This window comes from Pongo pygmaeus, chromosome 23 (genome assembly GCF_028885625.2).
Source record: "Pongo pygmaeus isolate AG05252 chromosome 23, NHGRI_mPonPyg2-v2.0_pri, whole genome shotgun sequence".
Lineage (NCBI taxonomy): Eukaryota > Metazoa > Chordata > Mammalia > Primates > Hominidae > Pongo > Pongo pygmaeus.
In genome coordinates this window covers 36,645,004-36,670,592 of record NC_085931.1, presented here as the reverse complement: position 1 = coordinate 36,670,592, position 25,589 = coordinate 36,645,004, and the positions used below count along the sequence as shown (strand labels likewise).

The 25,589-nt window shown below is 48.3% G+C and overlaps 1 protein-coding gene across 5 annotated transcripts in view; it reads right to left on the bottom strand.

Moving 5' to 3' along the window:
• MYO18B (myosin XVIIIB) overlaps positions 1–25,589 on the bottom strand; it is a 318,984-nt gene that overhangs the window by 206,854 nt on the left and 86,541 nt on the right. For all 5 annotated transcript variants that reach the window (XM_054469702.2, XM_054469701.2, XM_054469703.2 and 2 more), the window contains 7 exons: positions 23,188–23,380; positions 19,066–19,146; positions 16,630–16,777; positions 8,070–8,229; positions 5,638–5,821; positions 4,237–4,459; positions 308–417 (listed from right to left, as the gene is read on the bottom strand). In XM_054469702.2, coding sequence (XP_054325677.2) covers positions 308–417; positions 4,237–4,459; positions 5,638–5,821; positions 8,070–8,229; positions 16,630–16,777; positions 19,066–19,146; positions 23,188–23,380 — 1,099 coding nt within the window. The remainder of the gene's footprint in view (positions 1–307; positions 418–4,236; positions 4,460–5,637; positions 5,822–8,069; positions 8,230–16,629; positions 16,778–19,065; positions 19,147–23,187; positions 23,381–25,589) is intronic.

Below are 25,589 nucleotides of genomic sequence, written 5' to 3'. Positions count from 1 at the left end.
CAAGGATTTGAGTGAAACCTCATGCTGCCCTCAGCACTGCCCCCATGGTCCTGCTTTCAGATTCCAGCTGGTCCAGATGCCCCCTGGGAAAATCCCTTATGGAACACGAGCCCATTGGACCTCAGTCAAAGTCATGTTACCCAGGCTGGTCTTGAACTCCTGGACTCAAGCGATCCACCCACCTGGGTATCCCAAAGCACTGAGATTACAGGCATGAGCCACTCACCGTGCCCAGCTTTGGAACATATCCAATAACCAACATATCCATATCTGGGGCCTTCACCCCTCTCGCATGTGCTCCACCTACCTTCCTTTCATCTATTCCCTCGGAGGTCGACATGAGCTTCTTCAGGAGTGGAGGGTCCAGCACCTGGAATTGCCGGCGGAAGTGAGTGAGCCCCATGTGGTCAGCATAGCCTAGGGAGGTAGGAACAAGCAGGAGAAGAGCACAGAGTCCAGATGAGAAGACCCAGCCCAGTTCCCTAAACAACCAGACAGGAGTTCAGGGTCCTGCTTCCCAGCCTGGCTACTAACTTGCTGCATGGATTCATCTCTTGGGACCTCCGTTTCTCCATTTGTTAATTTAAGAGACTAGATTTCATCGGCACTTCTCAAAGGTGTTCCTGAGAACACAAACCCTATAAAATGCTCCACTGAAAGTTTGAAAAAGCTGCACACTCATCTGCCTCTTGGAAGGTCAGGAGCCATGTCAGCATCCAAGTCAAAGGCTCTGAGAACTCATGCAGGGGAGATGCCTGATAAGTCTTGAGTTTCCCAACGTTAGCCCAGAGGTTCCCAAACCTGTTTGACAAAGGAAAGTGTTTTGTCTAACACGTATTACCACCCCATACACTGTATGTGAAGCATGCTGCATTGGGCAGTATCTAAGGGCATTTGTAAGTCTACCACGCAGGGTGGACACAGCTGCATCCTTCTATGTGGGGAACTGGGAAGAGAAGGGGCGCTTGAAAAGCTATTGGGAGAAAATGACATTAGATTCAGTTTTTGAAGAAGCCATAGGGTTTTCCAAAAGAACTTGGTATGGAAGAGAAGTCTAGGCAGAGGGGGCTGTACAGACAAGACCTAGAACAGGGAAGTATAAGATACATTCCAAGGCTGGGCACGGTGTCTACAAAAAATACAAAAATGTGCCAGTCATGGTGGTGCATGCCTGTAGTCACAGCTACTCTGGAGGTGAGAGAATTACTTGAGCCCAGGAGGCAGAGGTTGCAGCAAGCTATGATCGTGCCACTGCACTCCAGCCTGGGTGATACAGCGAGACACTGTCCCAAAAAAGAAAAAAATTATTTTATAGTCCACAGTAACAGCCAGCATTTGCTTAGAGCTTATGTGTGCAAATCACTAGGGTAACAACTTCCATGAGTTATAGACACTCATGGGCCTACATTATTATCCTCATTTTACAAAAGGGGAAATTGAGACCCAAAGAGATGAATTCACCTAGTTACACAACACAAAATAGTAACTGTCTCAGCTGGGACTCAACCCAGGCAGCGGAGAGTAGCCAAAGATGAGCAGAGACCAGGTCCCAAAGGAAATTGAGCTCAAATTCCAGGTCTCGAGGTTTAGACTCTTCCCTTGGTACAAGAAGAGCCTCGATTGCTTCAGAAAGACCCCTCAAGTGACTGGATCAGAAAAGGTATGGTAAAATCTCACTCCACTTTTGAGACTTCACAATAAGCCAGATGCATCAACTAGGAAGAACAGCAATTGTGTATGTGGCTAATCCTGGAAGACTTCCTGGGGAAGAGGAGGGTCTCAGACCAGCTTTGAAGGATGCAGACAGCACAGAGATGGGGGACCTGGGAGGTTACCAGTCTCCTTTAGGGCAGACCTATCCGCGTTCATGTCCCGTCTCTGTGCTTATGAGCCCCATGACTGGGACAAATGATTCACCTTTTTGAGATCCAATTTCTTCACTTATCAGATGAGAATAACAAGATCTATCTTCACATGGTCACTATGAGGATTAAATGCGATGACAATTATAGTAAAAGCGGCTAATGGGTATTATGTGTTTTTCCACAACCTGCCACTTTTCTAAACTTTATTGTCTTATTAACGCACCCAGCCCCATAGCAGCCTTCAGCAATATGAGCTATTATAGGAGAGGACAGGGAGATAAGCTCTAGGGAATTTCCTGGCGTCACACGGCTGGTAAGAGGTGGCGGCCAGAATCAAGGCCAAACTATCTCCCTCCAGAGTTGGAGATGTGCCTACCAGGCTGCACAATAGGTAATGTTTAATGTTTACTACATACCTTTAGCACAGTGAAAATCTCATTTAGTATATGTGACAACGCATTGTCTAGTACGTAGCAGGTACTCAATAGCATGCATGAGTATGTATCACACATGCATGTGTATATATGCATATATATATTATATATGCACAGATTCCAAATAATAAATATTTGATGTATCTGTGTATGCATACAAATATATCTCATGTGAGTATGAAAGAGACAAACATGACTTACAATAGAAATAAAAACAGGAAATGAACCAGGTCTAGGAGACAGAAATTGGACATTTCTACCATGAGATATCAACCCTTCGCTTAGTTGGAAAGCTCATCATGGCTGAGCTAGGCTGTGCTGAGAACAGAGAGGGCAGATGGCGTCGTGAGGTCACGTGGACAGAGGAACAGGACGCCCTGACTCTGCATGCACACAGGCATTCTAACAGTCTGACCCAGGCCCAGGGCACCTGCAAAGGCCCAGCACTTCCTGCCAAGCAGCCAAATCGAATCGATTAAGTGTGGGGGACCAGCCACTGACTGTGACCATCCCCCTCTTCTCTTGTGACATTATTTGTCTCCCTCCTCTGCGGCTGTGCGGGTGGGAGGGAAAATCACTGATATGCTCAGTGGAGTGAGGGTCTCATCTTTGCTTCTAGCTGCTCCCAGTCAAATACTCTGTGCCCAGGGGTCCATTATTAACCCAGGAGGGGGAGACGGGGGAAGCGACCATACACTAGGGCACGAGTGACCACGGAGACTAACCAAATGAGGTGCCCACCTGAGACTTCTGCCTGTCCCAGCCACCCTGTCCTCTGCAGAGAGCATGGCTATGTCTGAGCCATTTCTAACTGTCAGAGAGGGAGTCAGTGTGGTGGCCTTTGGGGACTGAGAGGCAGAAAAGAACAGCAAGGACTGAGATCAAACTCATCTCCTAAGATTAGCTAATGTGGGGACATCAGGTGCACATTTTCTTACTAAAATACACACCCAAAAACTTCAATCCCTTGATTAGAATCCTCGCATCCCCCTGCCAGCCCATCATCTCCCCAAGTGGACCCGGTGATAACCCAACAGAAGCATTCGCAGCCTGCGCTGGTGGATGCCTCAGCCTCTTCTCCCACAACTCCTCGCTCATTCTGAATCCACTTCTCTGAAAACCTGCCCGTTTTATGCCTCCATCCTTCATACTTGCTGATCCTTCTGCCTAATGTTCCCTCCCCTTGCCAGAGGTGAGCAGTTTCTTATGCTTCAAGGCCTGACTATGATATTACATCACTGTGAGCTTTCCCCAAACTCCCAGTGAGAGTAGGAAGCTCCCTCCTCTAGGCCTCAGGGCCTCCTGTATCCCTGGGTGATATGAGCCCTCATCAAGTCATATCATCGTCTCCTGGGATCACAGCAACCTCCCAAACCAAACTGAGCATCGTGAACACCAAAATATCACTCCTCACAGAAATTCCACCCTCTATTGCAAGACAATGCACCTTAGAAATTCATGGCTAAAAGGAAGACACAGCCCTAGTCTTCTAGGAGTGTACAGGCAATTCTAGAAATAATATGGGCTTTTTCAACAGGTGCAGCTAACCACCATAGCACACATATACCTATGTAACAAACCTGTACGTGCTGTACATGTATCCCATTGTGTGTGTGTGTGTGTGTGTGTGTGTTTTGGGTTTTTTTTGGGTTTTTTTCAGAAGAAATAAAGAAAAAAAAAACAGTGGGCTTCAGACTCAAAGAGACCTGGGTCCTGATCCAGGCTCTGCCATTTCCAGGCAATGTGACCATGAGCAAGTACTTCCACCTCTCTGAGCATCAGTGGCCTCATCTCAGAAGACTGCTGGGAAGAGTAACCAGGATGCTGGGTGTGAAGCTCCTAGCACATGGCAGGGGCTCCCATCCCTTGGCTGCCACTGGTGGGTGGACATGTCCCAGGAGTCAGAGACAAGGTGCTGTGTCCTAGCTGTCTCTTACCTGTCCTATGCAGACGCAGAGCCTCCAGGATGTGGAACCCAGCAAGCTGGACCCTCAGTGCTGGGATATCCAGGGCCAGAGGTCCACCTGCCCCAGGCTTGTCTCTACCAGGCTGTGGTGGTGTTGGAGATTCCTGCCCACTCCTGCTTTCCACCACAGAGTTCGGTACCAGGCAGTGGATAAAGTGCAGCCGGGACCTTTTGATCATGCTGGTCAGCGCATCCTAAGACCAAATAGAGAGAGGTCAGGGCCAGTTGTCTCAGAGAGACACAGAAAGGGGACTGGACCCTCTCCAAATATTCATTAAGCCCAACCTGGGCATCTCTGGGGCCCCTATGTCCCACACCAAGGAGCTCCCACCTACAGCCTGATTTGTACTCATGAGAAATAATGGTTCTTGTTGAAACAGATGGAGAAACTGAGGCATGGAGAGAGCAAGTGAGTGGCCCCAGGTCACACAGACCAGTGGCAGAAGAGCTAGGACTAGAACTCAGGACTCGGACTAAGGGCATTTCCACTATAACACTCTAGGAGGTTCATTTTTTTTTCTTTTTTTATTATGTATTTATTTATTATTATTTTTTTGAGACAGAGTCTCACTCTGTTGCCAGGCTAGAGTGCAGTGGTGCAATCTCAGTGGCAGTGGCACGATCTCAAGCTCAATGCAACCTCTTCCTCCCAGGTTCAAGCGATTCTCCTGCCTCAGCCTCTCGAGTAGTGGGACTACAGACATGCGCCACCACGCCCACCTAATTTTTTGTACTTTTAGTAGAGACAGGGTTTCACCATGTTGGCCAGGCTGGTCTCGAATTCATGACCTCGTGATCTGCCCACCTTGGCCTCCCAAAGTGCTGGGATTACAGGCGTGAGCCACTGTGCCCAGCCACTACAAGGTTTACTTAAAGGTGTGCTTCCCTTGTCTCAGCCCATTCTCATTCCTGCTCAGCCTGGCCACTGACCAATCTCATGTCCTCATTTATTCACGGATTCACATTCCAGGTCTAGGTACCACATTTACATCCAGCTGGGTCCTGCTGCCTTGCCCCAGGAGAACCTAGTGGTGAGCAAGGCAGACAGGGCTAGTCTGGCTCTCATATGTGTCACTGGAGTCAAGAGGGCATTCATAGCTTGTGGGAACTCCCCCAGGCCTCTCAACTCAACACCAAGCAGCACAGGCTTAGGCCTCAAACCTGGATCAGTCACTTCCCGGGGGTGTGACCAGGGCCAAGTTTCATTGCTGCTGGGAGCCCCCATTTCCTCCTCTGTGGAGCGTGGGGTGACGCTCACCCCTCTGGCCTTGCTGGGGAGGTTAGAGATGATGTAGGCACATGACTCAGCCCAGAGGAGATGAGGATGGAGGCAGTGAAGGCCAGGACACCATGAGACAGGGTGCCCACTCACCATCTGCAGCTTGATCTGGGAGCACGGGGCTTTCCTCCTTATCGCGGCAAGGCTGCTGGCAAAGGTCCTCCTCACCATGCGGCTCCTCTGCAGGGCCTGCTGGGAGGTGCCCTCCAGGCCTGCCACAGCCCGGCACACAGGAGGCAGCTTGGCCCGGGCCTGGAATAGACTCCGCAGCTCCTCTCTGGTGGGGAGGAGGGAGGAGAGGAGCTTTAGGAGGTTCTGGGGAAAGCCTTGGCCTGGGTAGTGGCAAAGGGAACAAGCCTTCTTGCTTCCTGCTCCTCTGCTTCCTAAAGCCTCCTCTACAGTCATGTGTCCTAGCTGCTCCCCTTCATTCACAGCCCCTCCTGCCAGGTGAGGCTTTGCTTCATGGCAAATGCCAGCTCCTTCCCGATGCCCGTCTTCTACCTTCAAATGCTGCCTCCCTCCTTAGGCTTAGAGCATCTGTCCTATGGATATTCTTGTCACTTACATACCTACAGCAATGCTACGACACCTGTACTCTCTTAGAGGGCAAAGTCCTCTCTGCTATTCCTAGACCAGGCCTAGCACACAGTAGGCACACGCCATGTGTTTCATGCAAGAAGGAATGACTCAGGCTGGGCACACAGTTTCTGGAGCTGCAAGATAATGTCAAATAAATACCCAGCCTGATACCTGAGCAGATAGTGCCTTCTCTCAGCATCCCTGTCATGGACAGATTCTGAGGTTAGCGGCCAGGATGCTAGCTTTTCGTTTTTGTTGTTGTTGTTGTTGGTTTTTTTGAGATGGAGTCTTGCTCTGTTGCCAGGCTGGAGTGCAGTGGTGCAATCTCAGCTCACTGCAACCTCCACCTCCTGGGTTCAAGCGATTCTCCTGCTTCAGCCTCCCGAGTAGCTGGGACTATAGGCACACACCACCAGGCCCGGCTAATTTTTGTGTTTTCAGTAGAGACAGGGTTTCACCATGTTGGCCAGGATGATCTCAATCTCTTGACCTCGTGATCTGCCCATCTTGGCCTCCCAAAGTGCCAGGATTACAGGAGTGAGCCACCGCGCCCGGCCAAGGGTGCCAGCTTTTTAAGTGTCTGTTCCAATAAAGCAGAGCTGGCCTACCCTCTTCCATGAGTCAACTATGAACCAGGCTCTCTAATAGGTCATCTGCTACTTTAAGTCACCAAAGCCTTCTTAGATCAGACATGGGAGCTCTGGAACCTCATTCCCATTTCTCAGATTATGAAACTGAGGTCCAGGTCATGTAGCTTAAAAGAGGGAAAAACAGAATCTGAACATTTTCCATTCTCCAAAACTGGGCTATAGCCGCTGAGTCTTGTAGCCTCGTCCAACTCTTATTTATGGTGCAGGAAGTAGAAACAACCGAAAGGAGGGAGAGCGACTGCCCACGGTCACTCAGGTGACAAAGGGCAGCGCTGAGGCTCAACCCGTGCCACCTGGGTCATCATTCAGTCCTCTGTGTGCTCGCAACTCCTGTTGCCCCATCCCTGGCCTGAATCTCTTTCCAAGAGCTGGATGTTCACGAGCCCCACTCCCGGATGTGGGTTTCCAATCAGCTCTGACATAATGTCCTGGGAATTCTCCAACCATCTCTTAGACTCAAGATGGGTCCTGGCTGTGCCACTGTTTTGCTGTGTGAGCAAAGGCAAGCCACTTCACTGCTCGGGGCCTCAATTTTTCTCATGTGTAAAATGGGACTAAGAATCTTGTGTTGTGATGAGGATTAAGAAGATACTCATAAAGTGTTTATGCTGATCCAAGGCACATAGGGAGTAGGGAGTAGTGAGTAAGTGGTTCTTTCTCATCCTGGTGCCCACCTGAGACACCAGCACCTCCCTGGTGGTCTCGGTCTCTCTTCTTGTCTCTAAGCTCTACCCCTGCAGAATTCCAGCATTGAACTTGGGAGCGTGTGTGCACACACACACACACACATGCATACACGCACACACACACACACACACATACGCACAGCGTTTTCCAATAACCCTCTGAACTAAAAGCAGAGAATGCTGCCAGCCTCATGCCAGCACTCTGGGCTGAGCAGCCAGGGAACATGGTGAGCTTTTTTTAATGCTACAAAATATATCATTTCAGTTTTACGACCCCCTAGTTCTTGAATGTCCATAAAAGTTGTTCCAGTCACATCATCTCTCAGATACTTAATGAAAGGCAAAGTGCCAAAATAAGAAGTCACAGCTTTTTAGCTTTTGTTCCACCTCCCCAAAAGGCCAGCTTTTCTCCTCGGCTGGATATGCTCCGGCCCCAGGGAGACATTGCACTGCTCCAATTCAAGTTATGGTTCTTTGTTCCATTATGGAGGGATGGGATTCCTGGGCTGGCCCTCCCACACTGTCTTGTCGTGACCGCGTAGTTTAGGTGGGAAGGAAAACACAGCGCCTCCAATGCCCCATCCCCGTCCCCAGCCCTGACCCAACTCACCTTTTTGACTGTTGCAGGACCTGGGGTGCATCCAGGGCTGAGAGGTTGGGCTTGGCTCTGTGGAGCCAGCCCGTGAGGTCGTACCGCACAGGGTCCCATCCCAACTGGTGGAAAATCTCACACTGGAGGGGCTGCTCACAGGTCCGCAGGGCAGAGGACTCTGGAAACAGACATGATGGCATGGGTGCTGGAGCCTGGTGAGGACACTCTGCAATCAGCTGGCATCCCTTAAACGCACAGTATCCATCTTAATGTGTTTCCAGATAGCTAAAGCTCATGGTCGAAGGCCCCCACATTTCTCCTGCTGTAGTGAATTTGTGTACGTTATTTCCAAAGTGGATTTTATTCTTTCTTGCTTTCTTAAATCTAGGATACCTGTTTTTCCCAAACATCATCCGTACACTCAATCTCCTCGAGTTTTTCTATGTATATAACCACATATCACCTGGACTGTGATTTACTTAATGTTTTCTTTAAATCGACTTACATTTTCACAAGTACAGTACATTCATTTTAAAAGAAGCATCATATTGCAGATCTGATGTGCAAGATATGTTTATTTTCTGATATGCATGGAAATTATGATGAAATATTTTAAAAATATTTAGTTGTATGCCACATAAAATCATTTTGAATACCATCAACGAAATAAATACAGGGAATACTTTTGGGAGATACGGGCACATTGGTTCCAAGAGACAGGGTGGGAGAAACAAATGGACCTGATCTTGGGGGCTAGAGAAATCCTAGGTTCTTTACCATTTATTACTGTGTGAAAGGTGCCGAGCCCCGTAAGTCTCTGAGCATCAGTTTCCTCCTCTGTAAAATGTGGATTAAATAAAGCATACCTCCCAGAGTGGCTTAGGGCTTAAAGGAGATACAGTATGTAAAATATTTTAGTATAGTGTCTGGGCACATAATGGTCACTCAGTCAGCAGTAATGGTTGTCACTGCCCTTGACTGCACTTAAACCTTTGCTGATGTTCCTGAATCACAAAGTGTTGTTTATGTTTGCATCCCCAGTGCCCAGCATCATGCTTGGCACATGGAGAGTCCAGAAGTGCTTGCAAAATGAATGCATGGATTAATTAATTAATGGATTGCTATTCATTTATCATATTACTCTAACTATTGTGATGCTCACAGGTTGCAGTCACAGGTTTGGGATAGCTGTCTCCATACTGAATGGCCCCAGATAAATTTTTTTTTTTTTTTTTTGAGATGGAGTTTCGCTCTTGTCACCCAGGCTGGAATGCAATGGAGCGATCTCGGCTCACTGCAACCTCCACCTCCCAGGTTTAAGTGATTCTCCTGCCTCAGCCTCCCGAGTAGCTGGGATTACAGGCATGAGCCAACATGCTCGGCTAATTTTGTATTTTTAGTAGAGATGGGGTTTCACCATGTTGGCCGGGCTGGTCTCGAACTCCTGACCTCAAGTGATCTGCCTGACTTGGCTTCTCGAAGTGCTGGGACTACAGGCGTAAGCCACCGCACCCGGCCCCCAGATGGATTCCTATTAAGAGTGGTCAGATTATCATGACTCTTGGATCTATTCGGAACGATCTTACTTTGCTTTCCCATCCTGCTATTGCCAACGTACTCTCATGCACTAGAGTCCTGAGTCTTCCCCTCAAATCCTAATTTGCTGCCTCTAAACTCCAGTAAGCTAGGAAACAAAGGACCTGCATTTCTTGGAACTCTCTGCAAAATACAGCAGTGTGAGAGTCTGCAGCTTTCGTGAGCCTTTGTAGGAGTAAAGGGCGTGGCATCTGCCACCTGTGTGGCTGCGTAGAGGTACTGTGTGCTCACTTCCCAGATTGCCCCTGTCCAGGATAACAGAAGTTACCAGCACAGAACCATTCTAGCAAAGTGAAGTTTCCCTGTTTCAAGAGCGTCCTGTGAGGCTTTCAGAGCTGTGCAGTCCCTGCCCTCAACAAAGTCCCCTTCCAATGGGAGAGTAAAGCACCCACAGGGAGTAAGGTGACAAAGCACACACCAGGCTTTGGCACAAATGTCCACGCTGCATTTGCAATGCTACAGGCATCTGTTTACCTGGCTGCCTCCTTCCACTGTACTGGAAGCAACTGGAGAACAGGGACTGGTTGACTCATTGTTAGGCTCAGCAGCCAGTACAGGGCTGGGCTCTGAATGAGGATCATGACCGAGTAGGGGACAGGGAAGAAAGAAGAAAGGATGTTGATGTTTGCTAAACCCCGGCTCCCAGCACTCTCTGCTGGACATGCTAGCATGAGTGATTTCCCTCTGGCTGGTAATGTGAGCATCTCTGGGCTAGCTTCTAGAAGATGAAACTGAAGTTCAGAGACATGAGGCAATTTGGCTAATGGGGCACAGCAGGATGAGGCCAAAGGTCTGCTGGTCCAAAAGCCTGCCTCTGTCCAGGGTGGTGTCCAGCACATGGAAATGCCACATTTCTCAGGCAATGTCCTGGAAAACAGTACCCAGCTTCCAGGCCTGCTTGTTCCCCTCATTCACTCCTTTATCCTGAAGTTGACTTTTATTCCACAATTTTGTCCATGAAAGCATTTCCCATGAAGTCTTTGGCTTTCAGGAGCCCCATGGATACTTCTGGAAGATGGAGCCTTATCCAGCGTATCTCTCTGACAGCTTCAGGCTCCGTCACCTCCCCCAGCAGCCTGAAACCCCAGACAGGGCCCCCTCAGCCTCTGTAGGTCACACTCGGAGGTTGATGAGGGCCTGTCACCTGACTGTCTACTGCGCCTGGGCTCCATGAGAGCTGATCCCAGTCCCTGCTGGCCCTTGTGGGAACACTCAGCAAATGTACCTGAGGTAAGGAAACGAGGTCATAAACAGCGAGCCCTGGGTTAGCCAGAATGCCCCAAGTGTTCTGGATGATTGAATGTTCTCATTAACTCAGAGCCAACCAGAAAGCAACAGAGGAAGAAACTATTTTTTCTTTTTAACCAAAATGTCGTAATTAATGTGTCTTCTCAGGGGGTTTAAGGCAAAGGATGTGGACACAGTCTCTCCCTTGGGTACTGAGGGCTTTATAGCACACTGCTAGGGATATCTGGGACTGACACCATAGACCTCATGGATAAAGGGGAGGGGCCACAAATCTAGCCAAATCCCCTTCTGCCCACTCCAGCCTCACCCTACCATATGCCTTCTGCTTCCAACCCTACTTTCCGTCTCTTTTGCCTACAAGGCAGGATCTAAAAAACATTCCCTTTGATAATACATTTCATTGATTCTGGATCACTGAGTTTTCACATATTCATCAGTTTGGTAAAAAGTATTCACCGTGCACCTCATCCCGCCAGCTGTGCCAGGTGTCGTCCCCACAGAGGTGACCAGCCTCGCCCGTCACCATGCAGCTGGCCTTCCCCAAGGGGAAATGACTGATGAGCAAGTGTGGGACATGCCCTGGTGACCAGCGCAGTGGGGAAGAGAAAAACCAGGGAGGGAGCCAGGATCGCAGGCAGGGAGGGGTCACTGCTTTTTACAAGGAGGTCAGGGAAAGTCCATGAGTAGCACTGGGCTGGAATGTGGCGCAAGGGCCCTCCAGGCAGGAGGAGCTGCTGATGCCAGGGCCCAGAGGTGGGAATGTGCATGCTATGTTTGAAGAGCAGCAAAGAGAGCTGTGTGATGGGGACAGGAGAGGGGAGGGGAACATGCACATATGGCCTTGTTATGATCACAGCCCTGGGGAGACAGTGAACAGGAGCAACTGCCCTCAGGGAGCACCCAGGGTCGTGGGGAGAATGGCAACAAGCAGGCAAGCAAGCAGAGAAACAACCACAACTTCACAGAGCTGGTAAGGGCCCTGAAGGAAGAAATAGGGAGTTGTGATGGGGTAGCGAGGCTGCCAGGGGGACAGCTTCAGACAGGGCAGGGAAGGTGTCTAAAGGGTGACCTCTGAGCAGAGAGCTGAAGGAGGGGGAGGTGGAAATGCTCCGTGCACACAGTGCCTCCATCCTCACCACAGCCCCCGGGTTTCACCAGGACTGCTGTCCTACAGAACTGGGAGGGGACTTTACAGGAGTCGCCAACGGCGCAGTTGAACGGTGAGCAGAAGCCAGCTCAGGGCTCTGGGGCCCAAAGCCTGGGCTTCCCCAGCTTTTTCTCCTGGCTTCTTTTGGATCTGAGTGAGATGCCTCCCCTGCTCCCCAAAATCTCCACTCTTGAGCCCATATCATACATAGAGACAGGGGTCCCTTTGACAGCCCGGAGAGTCACAAGTCCGACTGGCCTTTGGAGTAAGGCCACCCAGGTTCAGTGCTAGCCCTGTGCTTGGCGCCTATAGGGCCCTGGGAAGCCACTGGACCTCAGCAAGGACTCAGTCACCTCCCTGTAACTGGGGTGCAGTGAAGCCCACAGGCCTGGCTCCAACCAAGGGCTCCACAACTAGCAGTTTCTGCCACTCATTCATTCTCCTTCCCCAGCTAGCAAAGGGGCAGACACATCTCACACCCCAGCCTGCATGGAGGGAAATCCATCATTGCCAGGATTAAGTAAATGCCAGGACTCCTGCAGGGTGAGCACGGCCAGGGCCGTGGCACAACTTCCTGGGCCCTAGGCACTTTTGCTTTCATGGGCACCTTCCTTCATGAAAATATATATACACACATACACACACATGCACACACTTATATACAAACACACTCATACATATATACACACACATAGACACATACACACACGTATACAAACACACTCATACATATACACACACATATACACATATATACACAATCATACACATGCACAAACACACTCATACATATATACACACGCACACGCGTATACACACTAATACATATATACATACATATACACACATGCACACACGTATACACTCATACATATATACACAGGTGCACACACACACATATATACACACAGGCACATGCACTACATACATACCCTCACATATACAAACAACTAGACATACACACACACATGCACACACACAGGCACACACACACAGGCACACACAGATACACACATACACATATGGACACACATATACATATATACACACATGTTCACACACACACATATATTTACACACAGGCATACACATATACACACACATACAGTTATACAATGGAGATATGTTCTAAGAACTGCATCATTAGGTGATTCGGTCCTTGTGGGAACACCATAGGGCATGCTTACCCCAACCTAGATGGTAGAGCCTACCACACACATAGGCTGTATGGTACAGCCCATGGTTCCAAACTACAAACCTGTACAGCATGTGACCACACTGAATACTGTAAGCCACCATAACACAATGGTAAGTACTTGCGTATCTAAACATATCTAAACATAGAAAAGGTGCAGTAAAAATACGGTATTATCATCTTATGGAATCACCATTTGTATACACAGTCCGTCGCCTGAAACACTGCTATGTGGTACATGACTGTGTGTGTGTAATCCTAGCACTTTGGGAGGCCGAGGCAGGTGGATCACTTGAGGTCAGTAGTTCCAGACCAGCCTGACCAACAAGGTGACACCCCATCTCTACTAAAAATACAAAAAATTAGCCAGGCATGGTGGCAGGTGCCTGTAATCCCAGCTACTCGGGAAGCTGAGGCAGGAGAATTGCTTGAACCCGGGAGGCAGAGGTTGCAGTGAGCTGAGATTGCGCCACTGCACTCCAGCCTGGGCGACAAGAGTGAAACTCCCTCTCTTTCCCTCTCTCTCTCTCTCTCTCTCTCTCTCTCTCTCTCTCTGTATGTATGTATATATATATATATTTACATACATATTTATATATATATTTGTGTGTGTGTATAATTTAATATATAGGCATATATTAAAGAATTGCACTTGGCCTAAAAGTTCTTTTTCTTTCCAGAATTTAAAACATTTTCTGGGAGAGAACAACACACACTGGGCACATGGTAGGGTGAGGAGAGAGAGCATCTTGAAGAATAGCTAATGGATGCTGGGCTTAATACCTGAGTGATGGGACAATCTGTGCAGTAAATCACCATGGCACACATTTACCTATATAACAAACCTCCACATCCTGCACATGTACCCCTGACCTTAAAATTTAAAAAAATTAAAAACAACATTTTCATGGGCTCCCAGAACACCGGGCACTGTGCCTCCATGATGGGCAGAGAAGTCAGCTCTGCACCAGTCACTGGCAGAGCCGAGCTCTCTGGGAATAATTTAGGAATTTGCACTGTGAGCTTGCTCCAGAGAGAGCTGCAGGAGGCATCAGATGCTGTTGCTGCTTCACTGGTTAGACAATCCTGTCCTGATGTGGGCACAGGAATCCACCATGAATGTCTCGGACAGAGGCCTCTGCTGGTCACCATAAGGTGGAAGCTCCTGCCGGCGCTCACTCACTGGATGGCGGCTCTTCTCCCAATTTCTTATAAACTGTTCCAGTTGGACAATCACCCGAAACATTCCATCAAGATGCATCCGTCTATGTCTCCAATGACTTCAACGAGGCCAAATCCAATGGTCATTCCCCAGCGCACACCTCACTTGACCTTTCAGCCACATTTGATAAGGTCGATCCCTCCTGTGGCTTCCAGGGAGTCACATTCTCCTGGCTTTCCCTCCTGCCTCCCTGGCCACACCTGGGTCTCCTGTGCTGGTTTTTTGCCTTGTCCCTGACACCTTGACATAGGAATGTCCCAGAACCTAGTCCTTGGACATCTTCTCTGCCAAGCCTCATTCTCTCAGTGACCTCAACCAGAGTCACAGTCCTCAGTGTTCTCCTTTCAGACGCACCTGCCTTACTGTCTCTTCTCTGCTGGAAGATGCATCTCCTGGGCTAGGACAGTGGCTGCCACATATTAGGTGCTCCATCCGTATTTTCTGAATGGACCAAGGAATGAATGAGTGTGAGCACATATCCTGGCCTCAAAGAGGGTTGGGACTGATAAGATCACTAAGTGCATTTGCCTTATTATTATTTTTTTTGAGATGGAATTTCACTCTTGTTGTCCAGGCTGGAGTGCCGTGGTGCGATCTCGGCTCATTGTAAACTCCACCTCCTGGGTTCAAGAGATTCTCCTGCCTCAGCCTCCCGAGTAGCTGGGACTACAGGCATGTGCCATCACACCCAGCTCATTTTTTGTATTTTTAGTAGAGATGGGGTTTCACCATGTTGGCCATGCTGGTCTCAAACTCCTGACCTCAAGTGATCCACCCACCTCAGCCTCCCAAAGTGCTGTGATTACAGGCGTGAGCCACTGCGCCCGGCCAGTACATTTGCCTTCTTAAGTGCCTAGTGGTGTAGGGATCTAAGTCTCAGATCCAGACAAACCATGTTTTGAATCTGTCTTTTGACCCTTCTCCTCTGGGTGACCTTGCACAAGGATTTCTGGAACTCAGTTTTTGAATAAGAATATGTATCTCCAAGCGTGGGACAGAATCCTACCAGAGGATATCCATAAAGTTGAGTATGCTGCTCTGAGTGGAGTACATGCAATACTCCCCAACCCCGGAATCATCCAACCCCGGAATCATGTTCTCCATCACCATCAGCATCCTCATCCTCATCAATAAACCTGCAACACCTTGACCCTAGTGACAAAGCTCTGCATGAGCATAATATTACCCAATCATCGTAGCAGAAATTCTAGAGAGAAAGGGGCCAGGGGTGACTTCTTTCCCCATTTTAAAAGCACATCAACTAAGACTACAAGAGGTTTGCCCCACATCACACAGGGAAAAGTAGAAATAACTGGACTTCAACTTGGAGCCTATGGATACCAAATCTCATGATCACTTTGTTCTGGTTTCACGTCTTCATCTCCCCTCTTGCTCCCCCTTCCACCAATCCAACTCCCAACGAGTACTATGGACTTTACCTGCTAAACACCTCCAGAGGCTTCTACCTCCTGTCATATAGGTAAATGTGTGCCATGGTGATTTACTGCACAGATTGTCCCATCACTGAGGTATTAAGCCCAGCATCCGTTAGCTGTCCTCCTGGGGCAGGCCAGCTCCTCTCTCACCCTGGCCACCTGCCTTCCTACCATATCTTCACACTACAACCTCGGGGAACTTTCCAGAACACGAAGCTCATCATGCCTCCCACTGCCTGGAATCCTTCATGGCTTCTCGTTGCTCTAGGGTTAAGACCTTTGCATGACCAGCAACGGCCTCTGCAGTCTGAGCCTAGAAGCCATCTCCAAACTTGTCCTGCATCGTGTTCCAGGCTCTCTGTTAGATTCATCTGCACGCATCTCCCACTGGCTACCAGAAAAATGAGAAACACCCTGATGCGCCCCATCAGAGTGCAGTTGCAGGCTCATTGTGCATGCATGTGCTTGGCTGTGAGCTTGTCCCTTCCCCATGAGGACTAGCTCACGCCAGGCTGGTTAACTAACACATGGAACAGTACCCAGCACATAGTAGCTACTCAATGTGTTCACTGAATACTTGAATGAATGAAAGCATACACAGGCTCACGCACATTCACCTCTGCACGTTGGGGCCTCTGTGCAAGCCTTGTCAGGGCTTTTCCTGCAGCTGAGAATAACAGATTCCAACACCCAGGCTGGACTCAGGCCCCATCCCCAGCTCCTTGCTTCCTTACCTTCAGTCCCAGCTCCTTTCTTCTCGAAAGCAGCACACAGACGCTCAAGCACCACACTGTCACTGGAGCCCTCTACACGGACTTCCTCATCCAAGACCCAGAAAAGGCCTTTGGCATCCTGGGCACCTCCTCCAGCTGGTAAGCGGACCTGGCGGGAGACCCAGGATTCACTGAAGGGCCCTGATCCCCATCAGAAGCCTGTCTTGGGCTTCTCTTCCCACCGATGGGGAATGAGAGCATCCAAGTCCCAAGTGTCAGGACTCAGAACGTGCCTACCCAAAACCATGCTCCCAATCACCCCAGACTCTCAGTGTTGAAGCTATAGCAACCTCTCATTTGCAAGCTGTCTGAATCCTGCCTCTGTGCTCACCTCCTGTGTGGCCCTGGGCAACTTACTACACTTCTCTGAGCCTCGTTTCCTCCTGTGTAATGGAGACTGAAAATACCTTCCTTGGAGGGCCATGGTGGGTATTAACAAGGGGAACCCTCTGGAAATTACACATTTCTAGATACATACAGGCAGCTGGTCTATTTGTGCACAAACGAGAAAAGATTAATTCTGTCTGTATCGTTTCCTCTAACAAGTCCTTGTATTTTTTAAACTAGAATCTTGGGGAGGAAAAAAAAAGCACTCAAAGAACATTTCAGAGAAGAAGGTGAACATGAGTCAAGAGAACTGATGTAGAATTTGAAATCTAGCCACGAGCTTCAGAGACCATCTAGTCAACCCTGTAATTTTGCATATGGGAAACTTAGAGAGGTCTGGGGAGTTTAAAGGGCCTCTCTGAGGGCCCACAAGGAGTTGGCACAACCAAAAAAAGGCCACCGAGTGGTTATAGAGGAAATGCAATATGCACAGTGACCAACTGTGCTACTGTGCCCGGGACATGAAACTTTCAGTGCTAAAGCTGGGGAAGTCTTTTGCAAACCAGGACAGTTGGTCACCCTAACTGAGGAATCCACACCCCTCAGAGGCCCGGAGAGGGGAAGGGGCACATCCAGGGTCTCCCGGATGGACAGTCAAAGATGCAGAGCTGGAACTAGATCCCAGGCATCCTTCACTTTGGCCTTCTTTATTGGGGCTGAAACTGATAGCCAGCCCATGCTCAGAAGGTCCTCGGAAAATAGTTGTTAAGGGTGGGTGTGGTGGTGCATGCCTTAACCCCAGCTACTCAGGAGGCTGAGGCATGAGAATCGCTTGAATCTGGGAGGCAGAAGTTGCAATGAGCCAAGATCGTGCCACTGCACTCCAGCCTGGGTGACAGAGTGAGACTCTGTCTCAAAAAAAAAAAAAAAGAAGGTAGCTGTTTGCAGCCACAGGCCCTGGAGACTACCCCACCCTTCCCAGCCAACACTGCTAAATCAGCCCTTCAGGCCCACCCTTTCTCAGGAGAGGCACAGGTGAGGAAGCACAGTGTGGAAGGAAATGAACTAGACAGATGCCAACCAGAAGAACACACTGAGAACAGCCAGCCGGGCTTACACAGGAGACAGCTTTGCAATGATGGGTGCAGCCCACTGTGTGCCAACAGAAAGCTTACAAGCCATCTCTGGTCAGCAGGAGACAAGGAAGGAAGAAAAGGGCAGGGGCAGCCTGCAGTGTCAGATGGCAGGAGAGATGCCACCGGCAGGGCACCTCCTGTGTGCCAAGCATCATGCCAGGTGCCTTATGTGCAATATCTCATTGATATTCACAGCAACCCAGAGAAAGTAGCATCCCCATTCTGGAAATGAGGAAACTGAGGCTCAGAGAGGTGAAGCAACACGCTCAAGGTCACCAAGACTGGACCCAAGCACGGCAGGTTTCATGGCCCAAGCACTTTTGTACTAAAATGTGAAGAGGAAGACAAAAAAAATCAAGTGAAATTGCCACGGACAGTTCTGAGTTGAGCAGAGGTGCAGATATGGGGTAGCAAAGTGAGTTCTAGGGATGGAGAGAGTGAGGTAAAGACTCAGTTTCCCTCAAACTAACGCCTGTCTGCCCCCAGATGAGTTCAGGGCCCCGAACCCAACATGGTCCCCTGTTCTCCAGTCCTCAAGGTCCCCAGTCTCTGCCGGGCACAGCACCTTCATTCAAACATCTGACCTTTCCAGGCCAGAGTGGCTGGTGGCCTCTGACCATGAGCCCTGAATTCGCTTTGGCTTGGGCCTGAGGCTCCCAGGCATGAGTCTATTCTAAGACATAGCCTCAGACATAAAGGAGAGCAGCAGTTCTCAACCTGATGACTCTTAAATTTCCACTGTACAGGCCACACCCCCAGACCAATTTACACAGAATCTGGGGTTGGGTCCCAGGCATCCATGTTGCCAATGATCCCGGGGTGACTCTAGGTGCAGACGGCATTGACAACTAGTAGACTGAAGACTCAAATCCACAAGCATTTCAATATGGCCAACTGGCATCTGAGAGCCTGGATTGGCTGGGCCCTGTGTTACCTGAGAGGGATTTTGATCCACAACAGCCACGGTGGTCCCTGGGGAGGGGTCCGGGAGGTCAAACTGCACAGGAACACCTTCCTGGGAAATAACAGGATTTAAAAGTTAGCGTTTTTAGTGAGCTGAAGGGGGAAGAAAACTTCTGAAGAAGGAAAAAGTGGAGAGGACTTCCATCACCTCTTGGCCCTTTAAAAAAGTCGTTTTTAAAATTTTGGCAAAAGATACATAGCAGAAAATTTACCATTTTAGTCATTTTAAGTATACAGTTCAGTGGTATAAGGTACATTCATGTTGTTGTGCACCTATCACCACCAACCATCTCCAGAACTTTCTTCATCTTTCAAAACGGGATCTCTGTACCCATGAGACTTAACTCCCTACTTCCTTCTCCCCCAGCATCCTACTTTCTGTGCCTCTGATCTTCACTTTTCTAAGTAGCTTATGTAAGTGAAATCATACAGTATTTGTCGTTTTGTGTCTGACTTATGTAACTCAGCATAATGTCCTCAGGGTTCATCCAGCCTGTACCATTTTATCAGAATGTCCTTCCTTTTGAAGGCTGAATAATACTTCCTAGTAAGTGCGTATCTTGTAATGTGCATATCTCGTTTTGCTTGTCCATCGCCTGTCAATTGCAATCCACACGAGTTGCTTCTGCCTTTCAGCTATTGTGAATAATGCTGCAATCTGGTGCACAAATACCCGTTTGAGTCCCTGATTTCAATTCTTTTGAGTATATACCCAGACATGGAATTGCTGAATCACATGGGAATTCTATTTTTTTAGGTTTTGAGGTCCACCATTCTGTTTTCCACAGCGGCTGCACTATTTTACATTCCCACCAATACTGCACAAGGGTTCAAATTTCTCCACGTCACCCCAACACTTGTTATTTTCTGATTATTTTTTTTAGTAGCCATTATAGTGTGTGGGACGTGGTGTCTCAATGTGGTTTGGATTTGCATTTCTCTTACGATTTGTGATGGTGAGCTTCTTTTCGTGTGCATTTGTGAATCTTTGGAGAAATGTCGTTTAATTAATTTTTCCAGTTGCTAATGGGGTTGTTTGTTTATTCATCACCTTTTAGCCTTTGTGTGGGAAGAAAGATTGTAAATCAACACTCCAATGACATTCTGCTCATCATGCAGGGTGTCAGCCATCATGCTGAAAGCTTTATCAGAAACTGACAACTCAGTCCAAACTTTTAAAATAGTTACTGAGAACCTAATGAGTGCTAGGCTGAGTGTTTGGTGCTGAAGTAACAAGTGTAAACTATAGGGAATAATAGTTGCTGAAGTAGTAAGTGTAAACTATAGGGAATAGTAACAAGTGTAAACTATAGGGAATAATAGTTTAATATTAATAATAGTAGTAAACTATAGGGAATAATAGGTGACAAACATGTCACCAGAAGCCGGGTGCTGTGGCTCATGCCTGTAATCCAAGCACTTTGGGAGGCCAAGGCAGGCAGATCACCTGAGGTCAGGAATTCGAGACCAGCCTGGCCAACATAGTGAAACCCCGTCTCTACTAAAAATACAAAAATTAGCCGGGCGTGGTGGCAGGCGCCCGTAATCCCAGCTACTTGGGAGGCTGAGGCAAGAGAATCTCTTGAACCCAGGAGGCAGAGGTTGCAGTGAGCCGAGATCGCTCCATTGCACTCCAGCCTGGGCGACAAGAGTGAACCTCCATCTAAAACACAAAAAATTTTTAAAAGTCACCAGAAATGTCCGGGAAATTCTGTGGACAAAGATGTTCATTGCAGTATTGTTTACAAAGCCTCAAACTTAGAAACTACCCTGACGTCTATAGGAGAGGGAATACAATCAGATCTAACCACTGTAAGCAGGTTTACTAAGATTTGTAAGTGGAGGGAGGTGATGTGAATAATGTAATACTGTGAGGAAAATGACAGACAACAAACTCATGTATACAGGAAGATCCAAAATCCACAGACAACATAATAAAGGGAAAATGGTAAAAAAAACCAACCAAACAAACAAAAAAAACCAGAATGGTAACAGTGGTTGCCTCTGGATAGCAGGGCTAAAGGAGATTGTATCTTTAGTTTCTTTGTACTTATATGAACTTTCCAGTGTTTCAATTAAAAATGTATTACATTGATAATCAGAAATAAGTGAAATATTATGGGAAAAATAAAAGTAGCTGTTACACCCTTTATTCTTGTTCATTAAATGTTCAAAACGGCCCCTTTGGGGAGTCTGGTAACAATGATCATAAAACAACCCCGGTTCTCTGCACTTCCCTATATCCATACTCTCTGCTGAGTGACACTGCAGTGCCTCCATCAAGAAGTGGAGCCTGTTTTCCTACCCCTTGAATCCATCCTCAGCCTTAGACCTGTTGTGACTCACTGAACACAGTGGAAGTGATTCTGTGCAAGCCTCAAGTCTAGGCCTCAAGGTCCCCTGCACGCTTCTGCTTGCTCTCTTGGAACCCTGCCCAGCACCATAAGTACAGCCCAGGCTAGCCTGCTGGAGATGGGACATTTGTGGAACAGGGACAAGGTTACCCCAGACAAGGCCTGCCTAGATCCACTCACGGCCAGCTGATCCCACACATGAGCGAGCCCCACCAAGATCATCAGAGCCATCTACCCCAACCTACACCTGAATCTGAACACAAGCTCAAGAACTATCCTGGACCAAGAGAGCTGCCCAGGCCATCCAGACACTTGTGAGCAACAACCAAAGATTTTTTTCTAAGCCACTACATTTGGGGGTAGTTTATTATGCAGCATTATTATGGCAAATCATAACTGATACAAAAGTATTATTATCTGTTTTCCATGTTAAAAAAATTGAGGGTCAGAGAGGGTGAGTGCCTTTCCTAAGGCCACACAGCCAATAAGCAACAGAGTTAGGATCAGGCCTCAGGTTTCATCAGCGTCATCTGTTTGAGATTCATTTATGTTGGTGCTTTATTTTTATTGCCAACCAAAAAAATGACTGTAACTTCAATACCTATTATTCTATATTATTCAACTGATGAAACAATATGGCCTTTTCTAATATTCTGCCAGTGGTACTTGTTGGAATAACAGTGGTCACACCTTCAGGGAAGAAGCTGGGAGTCATATGGGGAACTGAAAATGCTCTCATTTTCACATGGGTGATAGAGACACACGTATGTTCATTTGGGTAAATTCACTGAGCTATATGCTTCTGTTTTATGCACTTTTCTTTGTAAATTTTATTTATTTTATTTTATTTTATTTTATTATTTTTTTTTGAGATGGAGTCTCTCTTTGTCACCCAGGCTGGAGTGCGGTGGCGCAATCTCGGCTCACCACGACCTCCGCCTCCCGGGTTCAAGTGATTCTCCTGCCTCAGCCTCTCGAGTAGCTGGGATTATGGGCGTGCGCCCCTGAGTATGGCTAATTTTTGTATTTTTAGTAGAGATGGGGTTTTGCCATGTTGGTCAGGCTGGTCTTGAACTCCTGACCTCAGGTGATCCGCCTGCCTCGGCCTCCCAAAGTGCTGGGATTACATGCATGAGCCACTGTGCCTGACCTTGTATTTCAACTTAACCTTATTTTTTTTTTTTTTTATGAGAAAAGAAGGGCTGGCAGGATCATGCCTGTACATGCTTCCTGGTTCACACACAGTTTCTCTCAGGTGCCTCCTACAAGAGGAATTGCTGGGTTTTGTGGTACACGCACCTTCAACTTTGTGAGACTCACCGTGCTGTGCTGCAGAGGAGTGTGGAGCCCACTGCTTCCACCCACCCACAGGACTCGAACGGCATTCCCCCCTTGGGCAGATGCAGACTGACTCTTGGAGGAGCCTTCTGCTTAAGTGAAGTGGGAGAGGATGAAGCAGTCATCCCAAAGAAAGGACAGCTGTGGAAGCAAGGCCTGGGGAAGCCCGAGTTCCTTGGTGCTTCTGGGCTGTGGGGTTCAGAAGGTGGCAGGGGGAGGCTGGGCTGTGGAGGGAGCAACAGAGGTCTGGGGCACCAGGCCCGGGGAAAGGGCTTTGTTCTCTGGTGAACCAAACAGGGTGAAGCTGCAGGCTACTGGGGAATGGGAATCTCACCCCTTCCCATCTGACCTCACACCGTCCACGCAGCTCTGCTGAAGGCCCTGCTCCAGCCCAGGCCTACCTCTTGATATCGCTGCAGCGTGGAGACAAAGGTCCGCTGGTAGAACAGCAGCTGCAGGCGCTCATGGGTGTAGTTGTGGCACAGCTCCTCAAAGGTGGCCGCCCGGTCCTTGCCCTGGTGCCGGGGGTTCTGGAAGCCTGGAGAATCCACCACCATGATGGAGGCCATGGAGAGGTGCTGGGAGGAGAAGGATCTAGGGAGAGGAGAGAGAGGTGGAATGTCTGAGATGGCGTGGAATCTAGAAGCACACTGATCCAAGCCTCCAGCAGAACTGGTTTCAAAACCAAGCTCACCTCTTACAGGCTGTGTGACCCCAGGCAAGCTACTTAACCTCTCTGAGCAGGGGTTTCCCCAACTGTTAAATGAGGATGGGGGTGAGTAGGTTTATCCCAGGGACAGCTATAAGGACTAAAGGAATTAAACTGCCTTCCACTGGTCCAAAGTAAAAAAAAAAAAAAAAAAAAAAAATGACTAGCTTAAGGTCACCCAGAAGTTGGCTACCATGTGAAGCCTAGGCCCTCCTTTTCTTTCTTCAGAGGCCTATTAAAATCAAAAAACTATTTTATTTAATACATCAGTTTACAAAATTCTTTCAAGCTATCACATCCTTGTATTATCCTGATGAATCTGTAGGGGTGGACAGAACAGGGATTATTCACATCAAAATTCAGGACTTAAGAGACTTTGGAGCCAGTCACATGTGGGCTTTAATCCTTGCTCTGTGACAGAGGGGATGTGTGTCTTGGGAGAGTTGCCCAACCTCTCTGAGCCTCCACTGTCTCAGCCACCGTCTCAGTTAATGATGGTGACTAGCTCAGAGGGCTGTTGTGAGGGTTGGGTGTGATAAGCTTCCGTGGCTGTGAAAGCAAAGTTTGCCATGTGGTTAGTGCTCAGTAAATGCCACCTGCTCTCATCACCATGAGTACGATCAGCTAGGAGCTTTGGAGGGCCCTTAGTTGAACCTTGCTTCTTCTGTTGTTTGCCAAGGTTTTCCAACTATAAAATGGGGATAATAAGGGCAGCCACCACACAGACACGCATGAAGATGAAGTCGGTTTATTCTCGGCAAGACAGACACCTACTAGGTGCTTATAAATGCTGTAGTAGGTACTTTGATCATCAATGCGGCATTTCACAGACGTGGCCTCTGAGAACCCAAACCTTGAAGCAGCTGCCCCTCACTAGTGAAGGCACTTTCCTCCGCCAGCAGTTCATTTCCCATTCCCAGTACTCCCTCTCTAAGCACGCATGATCCCCTTGGTTTCTAGATAATATGTCTGTGGGCTCAGATGGTAATTACTTCAGCAGCATCAGAGGGAGTTGATTCTGTGTCCACGACAACTTGGAGAAACCCGGCTGCTCTGTTGCTACACGCCAGCCTCATCCCTTTAACAGGATTTCAGAAGCCTAATTAAGCTTTCTGCTTTCACAGAGGAGGAAGGCAAGCCTTTGCCTAGGCTCTGGATTAGCTCTGCTGAAAAAAACTGCTTAAAGGGTTTCCAAGCATGGGCTCAGTGCGTTGCGCATAACGATGGAAAACAGAGGCTCCTGGTGCCTGCAGCCCCGCAGACACACAGCAGAGGGACATCCCAGCCCACTCCAAATTTCTACCATGTTGCTCCCATCCCCAGCAAGACAATTTTGAAAAATAAATGGATGAGAGCAATGTGCTGGGCTATTCAGGGGAACTGAAAGTATGAGATGAGAATGCGGCATTGTGTCTGCATCTCGGTTCTACCCCTTCAAGCTTTAGTCTCCTCTGTACAACGGGCCCATGTGAGTATTCAATGATGCAAAGCAGGTTAAACAATCAGCGCAATCCCTGGCCCTTAGTAGACACTCAAAAGTACTTAGATTTTATTATTGGTATTTTTACAATCATTCTTAGGAAGAATTTGTTTCGTTTTGTTTTGTTTTGTTTTGAGAGAGTCCTGCTCTGTCGCCCAGGCTAGAGTGTGGTGGCGCGATCTCGGCTCACTGAAACCTCTGCCTCCCAGGTTCAAGCAATTCTCCCTGCCTCAGCCTCCTGAGTAGCTGGGATTACAAGTGCTCACCACCACGCCCAGTTAATTTTTGTGATTTTTAGTAGAGACAGGTTTTCGCCATGTTGGCCAGGCTGGTCTTGAACTCCTGATCTCAGGTGATCCTCCTACTTCAGCCTCCCAAAGTACTAGGATTACAGGCATGAGCCACCACGCTTGGCCAGGAAGAGTTATTTAAATTCATTATTTCTTTTAATCCTCACAACAGTCCTTGGGGAGAGAGCTATTGTACACATGAGGAAAGGGAGATCAGAGAAGTGAACTGATTTACCGACCACACAGCCAGTGGGTGGCCAAGGTAGCAGTTAAACCCAGCACTGTCCACCTTAGAAACCCTCTCACCAGCTCAAAAACTGCCAC